At 58.0% G+C, this 15,433-nt stretch overlaps 1 protein-coding gene across 5 annotated transcripts in view; it reads right to left on the bottom strand.

Annotated features, from left to right (window-relative positions):
- Positions 1-6,389: 6,389 nt before the first annotated feature.
- DIS3L2 (DIS3 like 3'-5' exoribonuclease 2) overlaps positions 6,390-15,433 on the bottom strand; it is a 365,245-nt gene continuing 356,201 nt past the window's right edge. For all 5 annotated transcript variants that reach the window (XM_032355174.1, XM_032355177.1, XM_032355175.1 and 2 more), the window contains 7 exons: positions 13,274-13,457; positions 12,577-12,663; positions 9,584-9,731; positions 9,065-9,195; positions 8,793-8,897; positions 7,604-7,705; positions 6,390-6,909 (listed from right to left, as the gene is read on the bottom strand). In XM_032355174.1, coding sequence (XP_032211065.1) covers positions 6,751-6,909; positions 7,604-7,705; positions 8,793-8,897; positions 9,065-9,195; positions 9,584-9,731; positions 12,577-12,663; positions 13,274-13,457 — 916 coding nt within the window. In that variant the 3' untranslated portion in view covers positions 6,390-6,750. The remainder of the gene's footprint in view (positions 6,910-7,603; positions 7,706-8,792; positions 8,898-9,064; positions 9,196-9,583; positions 9,732-12,576; positions 12,664-13,273; positions 13,458-15,433) is intronic.

The raw sequence follows: 15,433 nt of genomic DNA, 5'->3' as shown, positions 1-15,433 counted from the left end.
AAAGGTGTTCAACGGATGCAGAATTAATCACATTACGGACCCCCAGGTTGCCAAAGACCAAAAAGCATGCTGGGGCCTGGGCTCTCTCTCCACCACTTATAATGGTCCTTTGGTACTTAACCTCTCCCAAGCCTCGATTTCCTCATCTGTGAAATGGGAAAAAGAATAGTAACGGCATCCCAGGGCTGTGAGCACAGGGCTGTGAGACAGACGCAGTTCTGGAGGGGGAGGGAAAACTTCTGAATAAAGGCAGATCTTGAACATAAAACTAACTGAAAAAAATAAAAATTAAAAGTAGAGAGTGTTTGAAAGCCAGTCGGCCGAATGTCAGACAGAGTGGCTTTTTCCTAGAAAGCAAGTATTTGTAATTAAGGTCTGTGTGGGCAAGGCCTCCTTCTGGGCCATTCCATCTACCTGTGTGGGAGGAACATCTAGGCACTGCCCCTCCACAGGGGAACTTGGGTCATACATATTCAGGGAGTGCAGAAATGGGGACCATCCACCAGCAGGGCGAGAAACACCACCATACCCCTCCCCCATTTAGTTCCTAGGGGCTCAGCCTGTCCCAGGTGGGGGTGCAGGAATGGGCTGGCATTGTGGGCAGAGGCCCAGCCTCCCCACTCTGCCTAGTGGGAGCTGCCACAGGGCCAAGCTGTTGCTGGAGCCATGGCTCAAGGTCATTCTGCTTTGGATCATGCGGGATTGATACCTCCAAGGCTGACAGGGGCTTTGGTCACGGATGTACAAGGTGAGGGAACGAAAGCTTACTCCCGGAACTGCATTCAGTACTTTAGCTCTGATTTTTCTATCCTAAGAACCAGGAGGACTGTCTTATTTCAACAGCAGCTTGGTTTGAAAATCTATGAAGGTGAAAATCTCCTCAAGGAGACATTTTGCTTCACATTCTGTCTTGCGCTTCCATTTCTGTAACTTCTTCAATATTTGGCTCAACGCTTTCCAGAACTGAGCAATGAACAATTTATGAACATTAAAGAACACAACACAATTCATGAAACTGTTTGAGTAAAACAACTTTAAGTAAAATAAATTATTAAAATGGGACTTGCCCCCTCTAAAATTGCTTTTATATATTTAAAAAAAAAAAAAAGCACCACCAAACGATAAAAACTCATAAAGAGAGAAGGTTCAAAAAGATGATCTTGCAGGAAGGTTTTGAATATGTCGCCTGACTCAGTTATGTGCAAATTCAAACTCATCATTCCAAGTACTTCATGTACTCTTTCCCCAACCCCCATCTCCAGAATCATCTTTATTGTTGTGAAAGGCAGCTTTCTCCTTCTCTTCGTCAGGGCTAGCCTCTTTCATCTGCTTCAATATCCCTCTCACCTTCATTGACCCTGAAATCTGTGACTGTGTTCATGAACTGGGACTCTGTAGTCAGTGCTCAGCGGGGGCCTGAAGTTCAGCTCTCGTGCAGAGTCACATTGCATGGGGAGGCCCATAGCCTTACCTGTGGTTCTGTCCCCCCATTCTCCCCCCCACTCCAGCTGCCTTGGCTCAGATGGGGAGCCAGCACAGGCCCTAGGGGCTCCACTGAGACAACCAGTGGGGCCTGTCCCCACTCAGACTGCCACCTGAGTCTCTAAGTAAAAGGCCTTAGGCAGCATTGGAACTCACTGGGAATATGAGGCCACCTGTCAGCAGGAATTTTATCTTACTTACTGGAATGATGGACTGTTTACTATCCCTGTTGCTGAATGTACAAAAAGCCTTTTAAACCAACTGTAGATCCATTCCTGCTAAGAAAAAAGATTTTAGCGTTGGTGGCGGGGAGTTGTTTGGGTTTTTATTCTTATCCAAGTTATACACGAATATAATTTAAATTACCAAAATGCTCTGTAAGGTGAGGTTAAAAAACCAACAACAAACAGCGGTTCCCTGTCTCCCTCCCTGCATTTTTCCATCTCTGAGGCAACTACTTTCCTCTTTTGGCTTTCTGTTGGTTATTTATCACTGTTTCTAAATCATTTCTTCATTTTCCCATCATAAGCTCTATCTATTGACACATTCTACTGATCTTCTGTTCTTGGTTATCTAGAATCAGCCCCAAACAACCTCACACATTTATTGGATCACAGATCTGCAATCTGGGCAGGGCTTGGAGGGGACAGTGTGTGTCTGATCAACGGGGCTTCGGCTGGTTGGGACCGCTTCCAAGATGGCTCCATCACAGGGCTAAGGAGCTGGCTTCCTTCCATGTGGGCTTCTCTATGGAGTCGCTTGAGCTTCCTCACAACATGGCAGCTGGATTCCAAGAGCCAGGGAGTAGAAGCTGCCAGTTCCTTAAGGCCTGGGTCTCGAAACTGGCCCAGGGTCACTTCCACCACATTTCTGCTTCTTAGCGGCCACCAAGCCCGTCGAGATTTAAGGGGGAGGCACAGAGACTCCGTTTGTATTTATTGTATTTATGTTTATTTAGCAGTTTCATTGAGGTATAACGGACAAATCGTAATTGTATATATCTAAGACGTACAACTTGATGATTTGATATATGGATACACTGTGCAGTGATCACCACTGTAAAGCTCGTTAACATTATCCGTCACCTCAGAGCGATCACATTCTTTCTGTGGTGAGTGCGCTGAAGATGGACCTGCTCTGCAGCTTTCCAGTCCACAGCACCGTGTTGTTAACTACACCACCGTGTTGTGTAGTAGGAGATCCCCAGACTAATTTATCTTACAACTGAAACTTCATCCCCAACATCTCCCCATTCTTCCTCCCTGCCTTGGCCGTGGAAGTCAGCCTTCTCCTCTGCTTTTATGTGTTTGATTCTCGTAGACTCCACATGTAGGCGAGGACATGCGGTGTTTGTCTCAAGCCGGGCCCGTTTCACTCAGCAGAACAGCCTCCAGGTGCATCCACGCTGCCACAACTGGCAGAATGTCCCTTCTCATAGCTGGACCATATTTCATTGTGTGTACATAACACATTTTCGTTACCGGAGGCTGTTGCCCCGTCTAGGCCGCTGTGAGTTCTGCTTCCCACCCACTGTGGGAACCCACCGCACGACTCTGCCTCATGCTCTCAATTCCCAGTAGCGGCATCTGAGGCTCTCTTGTCCCCAGAAGGAGTCTGAACTCTGGCCTCTGCTGTCCCCACCCCTCATCTGCCCCGTCCATCCCCCGTTGTCCCCTAGGGCGCTCCTCTTTGCCTCCTCTGGTGGGAGCCATTCTTGCCTGTGCCTCCAGCACCTGTCCATGCCAGCTCTGTCCCATCTTGGATCCGCTCCCTCTCTCAGGCCCTCATCTCACCTGGATTGTCACAGCCCCTCTAGCCTGGGCTCCTGTCCTGTGGCATCACTGCTCTGCACTCGTGGTAGCTACAGCAGGCGTCTGCTGCTATGTCTCCTCGGGGGAGGAGACATAGCCTCTTCCTGGGACCTGGTCCCCAGGTTCTTGCCCATCCCTCCCAACTGCCAGGGACCACAGGAGCTCCCACTCAAGGTACCATGACAGCTCTCTGATGGGCCAGGGCTGGGCAACCGCCCCACTCTTTCCTGGGGTCTTAGAGCTGGGAGGGTGGGCTGCAAGATACAGAAGGTAGACACTTCCAGAAGGTCACCATGGGGGAAGTGATCTACACCAGGAGAAAATGAAGCAGAAACAGAGAAGGGCACAGGGCCACCCCAGGTGACTTGGAGGTGTGGTGCCTCCCTGTCTCCCCAACATGGCCTTTCCTGCCCTCCTCTGGTAGTTCTGTCCAGCCTTCCCTTCTTCCCAGAGCCACTTTGCACTGGGTTTCTTTCCTACATAATCAAAAGACAGGAGTCCTCCTGAAGCCTCAGGACCCCTCTCTCTCTGGCTCCTCCTTCCCAGGCTCCTCGCATCCCACCCTTCTCATCTTCCTGATCCCAGATTTTCAGTCCTGAGCCTTCCCAGGCTGACCCTTCCCGGGGGTCAGGCGGGAGGACATGCCGCCTGAGCACCACTCTCCCCGAACCTCAAGGCCTGCCTGGGTTTCCCCAACCACCCCTGGTGCTGTACCCCACACCCTCCACACCCCACACCCTCCACTCCCCGCCCCTGCCTCTGTGCAGGGGGTCTATTCTCAGCATGGAGTCTGGAGATGCTGGCTTGCGCCCCTCATCTGTTCATCTGTTCCCAGGTCTACCCCCCGGGGGCAAGGAAAGCCCTGAGGGCTTTCCTCCATCACTCTGCACCTGTGCTTGGCCTGCCCCCCCACCCTCCCGACAGCACTGGGCCTCAGGGCCCGGGCTTGCAAACAGCCACAAGGCTGCTCCCTAAGGCTCTGGCCCCACAGGACACCCCCTCCTGCTTCACCTTCATGCCATCACCACCGCCTCTCGCACTAGTGACCCCGCTCCTCCTTCGGACAGCAGCCCCACGAATAGAGCTTTGCAGCCACTCCCTGCTCCCTGCTAAGTAAAGGAGGGAGGGAACAGAGGCCTTCCCAGCACAGCCTTGGTTAGAAACCTTCAGTGGCTCTGCATGGCCATCAGACAAGAGTGCCAACTCTCTGGCCCTCTCAGAGGGGCTGTGGGATCTACCTTTCCAGCATCTTCTTGTGTGTCCTCTTAGCACTCTGACCTTGACCTTCACAGTTCCTGGTTAGGCAAGCAGCTTCGAGCCTCAGTTCCTTCACCCCGGTGGGGCCCATGCATGGTCTTCTGGCTGCTGCATCTTCAGGGCTGGGAATACACTCTCCAGCCTCAGGACTTTGCTAGAGCCTGTCCCGCTGTGATGCTATTTGCATCTCTGCTCCCTCCACCATGGCGACCTGACATGGCCCCTTGAGGAAGACAGAGCCTTCCTGGCTCCTATCTGGGCACAGTTTACACTTCTGTCAAATGAAGCAGGGGTGGGCTGGGTGGCCATGGCCCCCCTGGCTCTAGCGTGGCTCAGGGTGACACCCACCTCTGCCCAAGCAAGTCCTGGCGGCCAAGTTGTGCCATGCTGACCAAGTTTGCTGGGCCTCACCAGGGCTCAGGGGGTGCCTGGGCCGTAAGGACCGGGGTCCATTCTGAGTCCATGTTGCTCAAGAGGGAGCCCAGGGGCTCTGACCCACAGCCTCCCTGATGGGTGTCACTCCACGGGGGCTCTGCTCCACCCTCTACCCCCAGGCTCTGCGGGAGGCCGGCAGGGGACAGCCTCAGTGCAGAACACCAGTGCCCTTCCTCAGAGGGTAGGGCAGTATGAGGGCATGGGGACAAGGTTGAGGTGTCTTGCCCTTGGGCTCTGTTGGGTTGCCTAGGACAGGAAACACTCAGAAATCTTCTCATCCAAACACGAAACCACCAGACCCTCGTACCTATCTTCCCTTCAGGTCCCTGGTTGCAGGAGAAGGCTCTGGGACAGGAACAGAGAGGGGTGGTGGCCTCAGGGATATCTTGGGGGTGGTGAGATGAACACTTGGAAGACTGGGTAAGGTGTTGGAAGAGAAAGGAATGGAAGGCAGGATGGTGGCGTGTCCTCCTTCCCTTCTGACACCTGGCCCAGGGCTTCCTGTGCGGGACAGAGGCAGCCATGCCATCTGTCCTCCAGAGCCCGCGAGGCCCTCCTAAGAGGTACTGTACTGAATTTTTCTTTGAAGAGCATTCATTGCAACCCGATCAAATGGGCTTGTTAATACTGACCCCCAAGGAAACGGCATGGAGGAACAAGGGCCAAGGTCTGGTTTCTACCGGGTTTCCGGCAGTCCTTTGGGAAGCCAGCCTGTGGTTTCCTAGCTGGGCGGGGAAGGAATGCAGGCCAGGGTCAGGCCAGCTGGGGAGAGAGCACAGCCCAGGGGCCCTTCATCTCTGTCCCCAGGTCCCCAGGGGTGATGCAACTGGGGGGTGCTCAGGATGATGCCAGGCAGGTGACAAGACCAAGTTAGGGCCACCAGGCACCCCCCTGCCCCTCCTTGGCTGGGAAGGTCAGGATGAGGGCCTTCCTCGTCTCTGGCAGACCCAAGTCCCTCTGTCCCCTGCTCCTCAGGGCCGCCAGGGTACAGGACTGGCACTGGAGGGTGAGCCACCAGCTTGAACCCAGGCCTGTGGACTGGGCTACTCAGAGCTCTGGCCTGGGACCTGAGGGAGGGAGTGTCGCAGGACCCCTGCCGTCCCTCCTGAGGCCAGCAGGCAGAGGAGCTGGTGGGGGCGGGGCAGACAGTCACTTTCAGCAGGGTGATGGGTGAGCTTTGCTGTCTTGCATACTAATTACATTTCTAATCAGCCAGAACGAGGCACAGGCATCGGTCTGACATGTGGCCAGCTCTGTGAATCATCCTGGAACTGACAGGAAGGTTCTGGAGGGTGGTGACCCCAGCTCAGCTGCGAGGGGTGCAGCCTGAGCCAGGTCCCTTGTCCTGGGTCCAAGGGGCACCCTGCTGTCTAGGCCTCCCCATAGTGCCCCACACACCAGACAGCAATTCACACTTGATTTTATTCCATGACACTGATTTGCTGAAAGTCCCCGGTTTCCTGGGCAGGGGAAGGCAGTGGGTGGCCTGGCAGAAGGGGGGGCTGGCCTTCCCAGGAGGACCGGGTCCCGTTCTGCTCCCAGAAAGCATGAGCCAGGCCTCAACCTTCCATCCAGCCCCACCCTCTCCCCTCCAGTTTGTTTAAAAACTGAGCTGCAAAAATAAAATAGAATGAGGAAATAAAAACAAAGCCCTGAGTTGTTAAAAACCAAATTAAAAATCCCCTTTGGTGTCGAAAGGTCCTATTCCTAAAAGCCGGCGGGTGGGGCAGGGGTGTGTGGGTGGGTGTGGGCTGCGCAGGAGGCCTCAGGCCTGCAGGTCACCAGCGACACCGGCATCTGGCTGCTCCCCATCCTGCCGGCCCAGGAGGCCCTCAGTGCCTGGCCGCTTGAGGACAGCGCTGTACTTGAGGGCAGTGGTCTCGGCCTGCAGTACCACCTCGACCAGGCTGAAGATGGTGACGACCTGTGGCAGAGCAGAGCCCAGCTTGGTGACACAAGTGCGTCATGGGGAGCTGGACAGGGGGTGAGGGGTGGGGGGGGGTGGGAGGGGCAAGAGCTTGTGGCTGGGGCCCAGCCCTGCCACTGTCCTCTTAGCTGGGCCCCAGGTCCACTCACCCTCCCCTCTGGGCCTCTGTCTGTCTGTCTGCAAGCAAGTACTGAGGCCATGGCCCTGGAGAGAAGTCAGAGAGCCAGACATGGCTGGGTGTGTTGTCTGGTCACAGTGAGTGCCTCGGCTCTGGGAACAAGGAACTGGGGTCTAGGGCTGGCCTTTAGAGCGTGCAGTGGGTGAAAACCACTGTATGCAACTTCTTGGGTATGAGATCCACAGTTTTCATTAGATTCCCAAAAGGATCCCCAAAGTTAAAACTCTGCTTTAGAGGGGTAGGCAGAGCCCCTTGTCTGTCCCCATGGTGGGGTGGGGTGTGGGGAGTGGGGGAAGTGGCCCAGGGCAGGGAAGGCCGTACGGGAAAGCTCTGGCTCCAAGGAGGGGATATTGGTGAGCTCGGCTGGTCTCCACACATAGAGCCTGAAATCCCACAGGGGAGCCTAAGTGCTGGGGTGTGGGGAGGGGTGGGAGGAGGGCTCAGGAAGAGCTAGAGGGCAGATGGTAACACCATGGTTTTTTGGAAAGGCTGCCCCACTCCCGGGGTTCTGACCTGCTGCACTGGCTCCAGGTCCGTGTCCTCAGGCTCCCAGACAAGTTTGAGCTCCGGCTTCTTGCCCACCTTTTGGAAGTGGTAGGACCGCAGGGGCAGTGCCTGGGGTCAACATACCTGCGTCTCAGGTTCTAAGCTCTGGGCACCACCTCCTAACCTTTGACCCTGCAACCCTCCCCCTCTACCCCCCTGGTTGGAGGCAGCCCCCTGCCTTTGCCTGCCTCCCACTGGCATAGAACTGCCCCAAGTGCTGAATGTCAGGGGCTCGGGCACTTAAGGCTAGAGGGGTGCTGACCCCTGTGGGCACCGGGTCTGTTAGCATAGGCTGAGGGCTGGCCTATCTGCAGCCCTAGCCCTGCCTGACGACTGACACCTGAACTTCTGTTCTGCTCAGTGAACTTGAAAACTGGAGCCCTGACAGATCCCCAGTGGGACTCGATTCTGTCTCTTCTGATTTACTGTATTAACTTCATGCTTGCTCCACTCTGTGTGCTGCATTTCAGGAAATTCAAAGCCAGAGTCAGGGCCCAGGGGGGTGACCCGCTAACCACAAGGGTACAAAATACCCTTGGGAAGAACCTTGAATAAACAGCCACACAGGGCAGGACCCAAGGCAAATAGTGGTCTCTTATGTCTCTTCAGGGGACAGAGCTTCCAGAGTGGCCATGGATCATTCTTTCTGATCTTTCCTCCCTTCACATTCCCACAAGGAATTCCCCAAAGCTTGTGCGCTCTGCCATCCTGCACTGGTCTGGGAGGGGCCTGTTCCTTGAGCCTGACTCCTGGCCCAGATTTCTCATCCCAGGCAGGTGTAGCGGGGTGTCCCAGTGCAGCCCATCAGGTGGGCTTGGTGCTGGTGGTGGAGGGCAGCAAGCTCAGGGACGGCATGCCCTCTGCCTCCACATGGCCAGCGTCACCACCACGGCTTGTATTCTCCAGAGCCAGTGATGACAGCAAGGACCCCGGCCTATGCTCCTATCCTCCATGCTTCCCACCAGACACCGGGCAAATACGGAGGGGACCCTGGCAGAGAGCTGGGGGACATGCAGGTGTGCAGTGGACACAGCTTGGTGTGTCCGTGAGGCGAGGGAGGGCTTTGCACAGAAGTGGTGGGGTCCCAGCATCTTGGAGCTGGCCTTGCCTGCCCGGAGGTCCCCAAGCCTGGCCTCAGGGGCCCGTGGGTACTCACGTTACAGTAGATGCGCTTCTGCACGCCGTAGCGCAGCACCAGCACGTCGAAGGCTTGGTTCAGGACACCGAGCACCATGGCTTCCGACTCCAGGGGGCCACTTTCCTGCAAGGCAGGGCTCTAGCCAAGGTTCAGCCACAGGACATGGCATCACCCCCAGGGCCATCCCCGGCTGCCGAAGGCCCCTGAGCTCCGTAAGAGCTCCTTGTGCACTGGTGCCCAGGACGGGGTGGTGGGGTTGGGGTTGGGGGGCACTGGGCTGGCGGCCTCACCTTAACCAGGACGGCAAAGAAGAGGCCGGTGCTGAGCTCCTGGACGCGCTTGGAGGCCATGCGGCGGTCATTGCAGTGGTCGGCCTGCTTCTGCAGGGCCTCGGGCTCAAGGTCGGGCAGCTCCCCGCAGCCTGGGAAGAGGGCGGTTGTGGGGCTTCTGGCAGGGTGCTGTGCATGCGCTGGCCACAGCTGGGTGAGGGGTGGCACACTGCTCCCTGCGCAGGGGAGGTGGCACTGGCCTCCCCTGCCGCCTGGCTCCGGGGGATGGGAAGGTGGGCGGCCACGGTGAGGGCCCCTGGCTTTGCACAGGACTTGTAATGAGCTCTACTGCAGCTGACCCCCAGTAAGCTTTCATGGGGGTGGGGGGTTTCTGGGCCCAGGCTCTCCCACTGCCCAGCTGACCAACCCCTGGGGCTTCCACGGGATGCAGTGTGGCTTCTGGCTGCCAGGAGTCCACTCGGAGCCGCGGCAGCCCGCCAGCAGGCACAGGCTGTGTGACTCCCCAGCCATGCCTCTTACCGAGTGCGGCGGCCAGGAGGCGGTGCACCAGGACGTCGGCGAAGCGGCGGATGGGGGAGGTAAAGTGGGTGTAGAGCGGCACGTTGAGGGCATAGTGCCGGAATTGCGTCTGGTCCTGCAGCATCCCGGAGCAGAAGTACAGGGCCATCTGTGGGGCGGGAGAAGGGGTCTGAGAGCCGGGCTGGCCCCAGGGATTTTGGGAGCACACGGAGCCGCCAGGCCGCCAGCAGCTGATCGCAGGCCATTCCCTGTATGGGGACCCACAGGGCGCCCATGCCCACCACCACCCCCGACTGAAGACAAACGCGGGTCTTGCCCTGGGTTGTACAGACCCCTTGTGGCAGCGGCACGGAGAACAGGCCAGAGAGCACTACAAGGGGCCCACCCCACCTCTGTGGGCACAGGAAGTGCGGGAGAAACCTTGAGATGCCAGATGGCCTCCTCCCTCAGAGCCCCAGGCCCAGTGGGGGTTGTGGGGTGGTGGGGGCTGGGGGGAGCAGACCCTGAGCTGAAATCTGAGGGCAGCTGGGGCAGAGCTCAGCCTCCCCCTCAGCCTGCTGCTGTTGGTTCAGGGGCGGTTACTGCCCTTGACAAGCAGGGAGTGGTTTCTGGTCAGCTCCACGGGAAGGGGAGGAGGGAAGGAGGCCTGGGGCTGGCCAGACAAGGGGCTGCAGACACGCTGTGGAGGCACAAGAGGAAGCCAGGACAGCCACAGGGCTCTGCGAGGTTGCGGAGGCTGCCACCGCCACCGGACCAGAATAGCACGTAGGACAGAAGGCCTGGGATGCCTGGTATGGGCCTACAGGGAAGTGGGCAGTGGGCACCCAGCTCCTCCGGTCCAGGCCTAGTCTTTGGTGGTGACCGACCTCATGCCCTCCAGCCCCATCCCTGATCTGTGGAAGGCCACGCTGGGACCCTGACACCTCTGGGCCCCCTACAGGCAGCCACATGTCTGCCAAGGGAGAGAGAGGCTTGCCAGCTGCCAGCCTCAGCCCTTGTCCCTGACAAGCCATCCGGGCACCAAGACTCGGAGGTCTGAGTTCAAGAGGCCTTTCTGCAGGGGGCAGTGAGGACGAGGGTACACGAAGAGAGGCCAAGTTTCTCTAGGGGCCCAGCAAATGGTTCCAGGCCATGGTGGTTCTGCTGTGTGGGTGGCCTGACCACAGTGCCTGCAGCCACTTGCCCTGTGGTCCTGGAGGTCTTGGGGCTGCGACCCCAGGATGCCACGAGGAGCAAGTGGACAGATTCCTCACTGAGGCCCAAGTCACACCCTTGTCTGTTCCCTTGCTCCCTTGCTGCCTGTGTGCTTGGCCAAACGGATAGCCGGCTCTGCTTACTCTGTGTGTGTCGGGCCTGGAATCCAGGGCACAGCTGGTGATGACCTGCTCAGCTCCCCGAGCCTGCCTCCCTGCCAGCTCCTGCTGGGGCCGGGGTCATGTCCGGGGCAAGTCACTGGGGGAGGTGGGAGCAGCCGCCACACCAAGCCACGTCTGGGCGTTGTTCTCAGTGGTGGTGGTGGCCCAGTTCCCCATGTGAGCTGGGCTGAGCAGCACAGAGGCCCTGGTCCCCTTTCTGGCTGGGAAGGTGTCACTGGGCGGGATGGGACAGGTGGGGACTGTGGCTTTCCTGGGACAGAAAAGTTCCAGGTGTCCTGTTTCAGCGGCTTCCTTAGGAAACTGCTGTTGCCACTGCCTGGTCCCCGTCCCTGTCCCAGTTCTTAGGGACACTACAGGCACTCCAGGACCCTTTGCCATCAGCTCCCCATATTAAGGCCAGCCTTGGAGGTCACTCACTGGCAGGAAAGGCCAGAAGTCCACTCTTTTTCAGGCTCTGGGTGACTCAGGAGAGGAGGGCTCCTTTCCACAGAGCTCCAGAGCTAGTTTGACTTTGGAGGTGGACAGTTCCAGACACTTCCAGAGGCTGGAGGCAGGGAATAGGAGCCCGCCTGGCCCTGCCTGGCACAGTCAACACGCAGTTCCTGGGACCCTGGGGTAACCACATCTCAGAGCAACTAGAGCGCAGAGTGACCTCGAGTCCCCTCGCCACAGGCACACCTGCCCCTCTGTGTGGCGTGCTTTAAAGGTGCTTGGTTGGGGGAGACGCTTGTGACCGGGGACAGGGTAAAGGCAGCCAGACCCAAAAGGGCCCCAGTGGCTCATTCCTGGCAGGAAATAGATTGGCTGTGGCCAGCTGAGGTGACCTGGCTCTTGTGGACTGATTGAATCCGCAGAGTGACTGAGCCCCTGAAAAATGGTCTGTCATTGCCCCCTGGCCAGGATGGAACCCAGAGCTGGCCCCATTAGTATGCGCAGCTCCGGCTGGCCTCACGGGGGTGGGGGGGTGGGGGGGGGGGACTTCTTCCCAAGATGCTTGGGTCTGCAGGGGCTGAAGCTCAGACTCAGGGGCCTGAGACAGGCTGCCGGAGCAAGTTCATTGTCTAGGCCCAGCCTGCCAGCCTGTCACACTGCCTGCGACACAGGCCCATCGCCTAACTTCCCTCCTACCAGTGAGGAAGAGGGAGATTCCTCTGCCCGGGGTCCACAGGGTGGGCGCTTGGTGGGGGTTGATGACTTTCCCTCCAGGCAGGCTGCGATGGGAGACAATCTCTCCCCTCCAGGGTGCCCATCCAGCTCAGTTGCTAACTGGCCCTGTTCCTTCCCTGAGCTGGTCTGGTCTGTAGGGACTGGACACTAAAGGCTTGGTGTATGCCCTGTAATGACTCCCTGCCTTCAGTTAGGGAATGGAGCCCCTGACCCTGCGCAGGAGGCAGCGGGCCTCAAACTGGGCCCTTGAAGGGCCCCACAGAAACTGTCCTTGAACAGGTAAGGCAGGCAAGTCTGTGTAGGAGGCTGATAATCAGAGCTCAGGGCTCACCTATCCTAGGTAACGCCTGGGGCTACTCTCCCCACCCCTCCCCTGAGGTTGTCTGGCATGTGGAGGTCCTGGAGGCCCCTGGGAGAAGGGGCAGGTTTGGGGGGCAGGTCCTTCCTTACCTGCATGGGCCGGGAACACATGTTGGTGAGTACCTCCTTCCGGGCCAGGGAGTACTTGTCATCTCCAAATGTTGTGGTCAGACTTTTCTAGAAGCAAACCGTGTGATAGGCAGTCAAGCTGGGCCAGGCTCTGGGGACCCTGTCACCCTCTAACCACCTGAGACCCAGCTCTGGGGGTGGAAGGGTAAGCTGAGGGCTTGATCCCGCTCAGAGGGCCATGGTGGGGTGTGGAGGCCAGCAGCCTCCACCCTGCATCCCACGCTGGGCCGTGGCTCCGATGTCAGCTCTTCCATGTTTTGTTGGCTACATGGAGAGACTGGTTTCCGCTGTCTGACCTAAGTTACTTCTCTGCCCACCCCAGACTTAAAAACCCAGAGCGGAACAGCCACCCTTCTGTGGGATCAAAGGTCAGGCCTGAGCCCCATAAGGCTTAGTTCCAGAAAGGGAGCACTTCACAGCACTTACTATAAAAAACATTCTTGGGCTTCCAATCCTCCCAGCCCCCTGTGGAAAGTTTCTGGGCCCAAGCCCAGCCCTGCCCAGCCCAGCCCCGGCCGCAGGATCCCTGCCCATGACGGAGTGTTGAGCGGCTTCCCTCGGCCTGGTCCTGGTGGGGAGTGTGGCCCATGGCCAGGGCATCTGTGACTTGGAGGTCTCTCCCCAGGGCCTTCCCCTCCCTCGCACTCCCGGCACTCACATTGAGGGCCCCTGCAGAGCTGAAGTCCATGGGCAGCCCCAACTGCTCGCAGAATTCCACAAGGTCATTGAGCATCTTGGTCTGGGGCGGAGGGTGCCGGCGCAGGAGGGCACGCTCAGGGAAGGTGCGGTGCGTCTTGTGGGCCACGGCCATGTTGGCCAGGAGCATAAACTCCTCTACGAGCCTGCGGGGGGTGGGGAGGTGTGGAGCAGGTGTCAGGGGCTGCCGCTGCCCATTCTTTCCCAAACTAGCTGCAGACTGGCTCTCTTGTGTCAGAGACGCCCTCCTTCCACCCAGTCTCGTACCCCTGCTCGTGCCCCTCTTGGCGCTAATCATCAGTAGCGCTCTTCCCTTCTGACATTTGAGCTTGCGCACCACCTCCCCCATGAGTCTGGGTGGGATGGCATCTGTCTTCTTTCCTGCTGTGGCCCTGTGCCTGGTACCCCAGCGCCCTGCCTCACAAAGAGAAGGTGCTGGATAAAGCTGTCTGCTGAACAACTCGCCTCCCAGGACACTCAGGGGCGCCCCAGGGGTGAGAAAACAAGATGCCCAGGCCCAGCATCAGCACGCTTCCTGGGGGTGCAAAGAAGGTGGTCAGCAGACCCAGGGCTCCCTTCTTTCCCTGGGGAGAGGAGGGTTTCTGAGGATGAACAGGAGGATCACAGACAGCAAGAGGAATCTGGCATCCTGGGGCGACATCAATGTGCTGTCGAGGGGTTCAAATCCCAGAGAGTTAACCACTTAGGTTTGAACACTTGCTGCTATCCTTGAGCGTAATTAGAATCAAGAAGCAGGGACAGATATACCCGGTGAAGAGACAAAGGCACACCCAGGACCCAGGGAGAAGGGCAGGGACCGACGTGTGTGTGTGTGTGTGTGTGTGTGTGTGTGTGTGTGTGTGTGTGCCAAGATAGAGGAGTCAGGAAAACGGGGAAGCTGGATCGCATAGCCCTGAGGTCAGCACCCCCACCCCTCAAACCTGGGGCAGGCGGCCACGTGCTGCTTCCCCGACCCAGGGCTCTGGTGGGAGAGTGAGCAGAGCACTCACAGCAGGAGAGCAGAAGCGGCTGGAAAGGGGCTGTATGGGGCCAGCCTTGCCCAGTTCAGGGACCACTCTCCCCAGCCTTTATTCTGGACCCCAAGCAGCACATCAAGCCCGTGCTTCTCTCACGGAGCCAGAAGAGGTCAGGGAGTGAGCTTCCGTGGCCCTGGCGACAAGTAGCTGGGGGATAAACTGCCTTTTTCTGGAGGTGTGCGTGTCGCTTTAGGGTTAGCCTTGCAACCTCGCTGAGCTCTTGGAGAGAAATGCAGCCTGTGACGGGGGCAGGGGAGGGGAGAGGGAGCTGACAGAGCCCCTTTCCCACAGTAGAAGTGAGGATCTGGTCTGCCAAGCTGTCCCGAGAACACATCTGTCTTTCCCTGAAGCCCTCTCTATGAGGGACAAGGGCTGTGAGAATGGCCCTCTGGTGGTAGCATGGAGGGCCCGGGGCCAGGTTAGGGCCTTGGGAGAAGGCCAGCCCGAGCCTGGACTCTAGCCCCTCATCTGCGGGGCTGACTTCGGACTGGATAGAGTTTGGGCAGAGGATGGCAAGGGTCAGACCGTGGATGGGGAGTTTCTTTATCCCCTACTGTGTGCTCATAGTCACTGCAGTGACCATTCTGCCTCCCTGCCCCACAGTCTGTCCTTGTGCACAGCCCTTCCTGCTGAGAAACCCGGGGTTCAGGCACCGGAACCGGCCACTGTTTCCTAAGTGGAGGTCTGAATCCTGGCTCCGTGTTCTTGCTGTAGGAACAGGCACGACTCTGAGACCTCTCCTGACCCTCCTTTCTCTCAAACGTATAGTCGGAGGGCAGCCCCAGCCCACAGGGCGGTCCTGGAGACCAGTACGAACATCACAGGTTATAAGGGCCTCCTGTCGGCCTCACGACATAGGATATACTTTCTCTCTCTGCACTGTCACGCCAAATGGCCAGCCGTGGTGGCGGGGGTGGGGGGACTCCCCAAGATGCCCTATGAGTTTCATTCCTGCCACTGATCCCCCTTTCCTGCCTTTCCCTTGCCTTCCTGAAGGCCCAGGCTGAAGGCTCGCCCATCTCCCCCCTGGGGCCCTACTGCCAACTCGTCCCCAGGCAACAAGAGCCAGGCTGTTTCGCAGTCAC

This window comes from Mustela erminea, chromosome 8 (genome assembly GCF_009829155.1).
Source record: "Mustela erminea isolate mMusErm1 chromosome 8, mMusErm1.Pri, whole genome shotgun sequence".
Taxonomy (NCBI): domain Eukaryota; kingdom Metazoa; phylum Chordata; class Mammalia; order Carnivora; family Mustelidae; genus Mustela; species Mustela erminea.
This window is presented reverse-complemented; position numbering and strand designations above follow the sequence as displayed.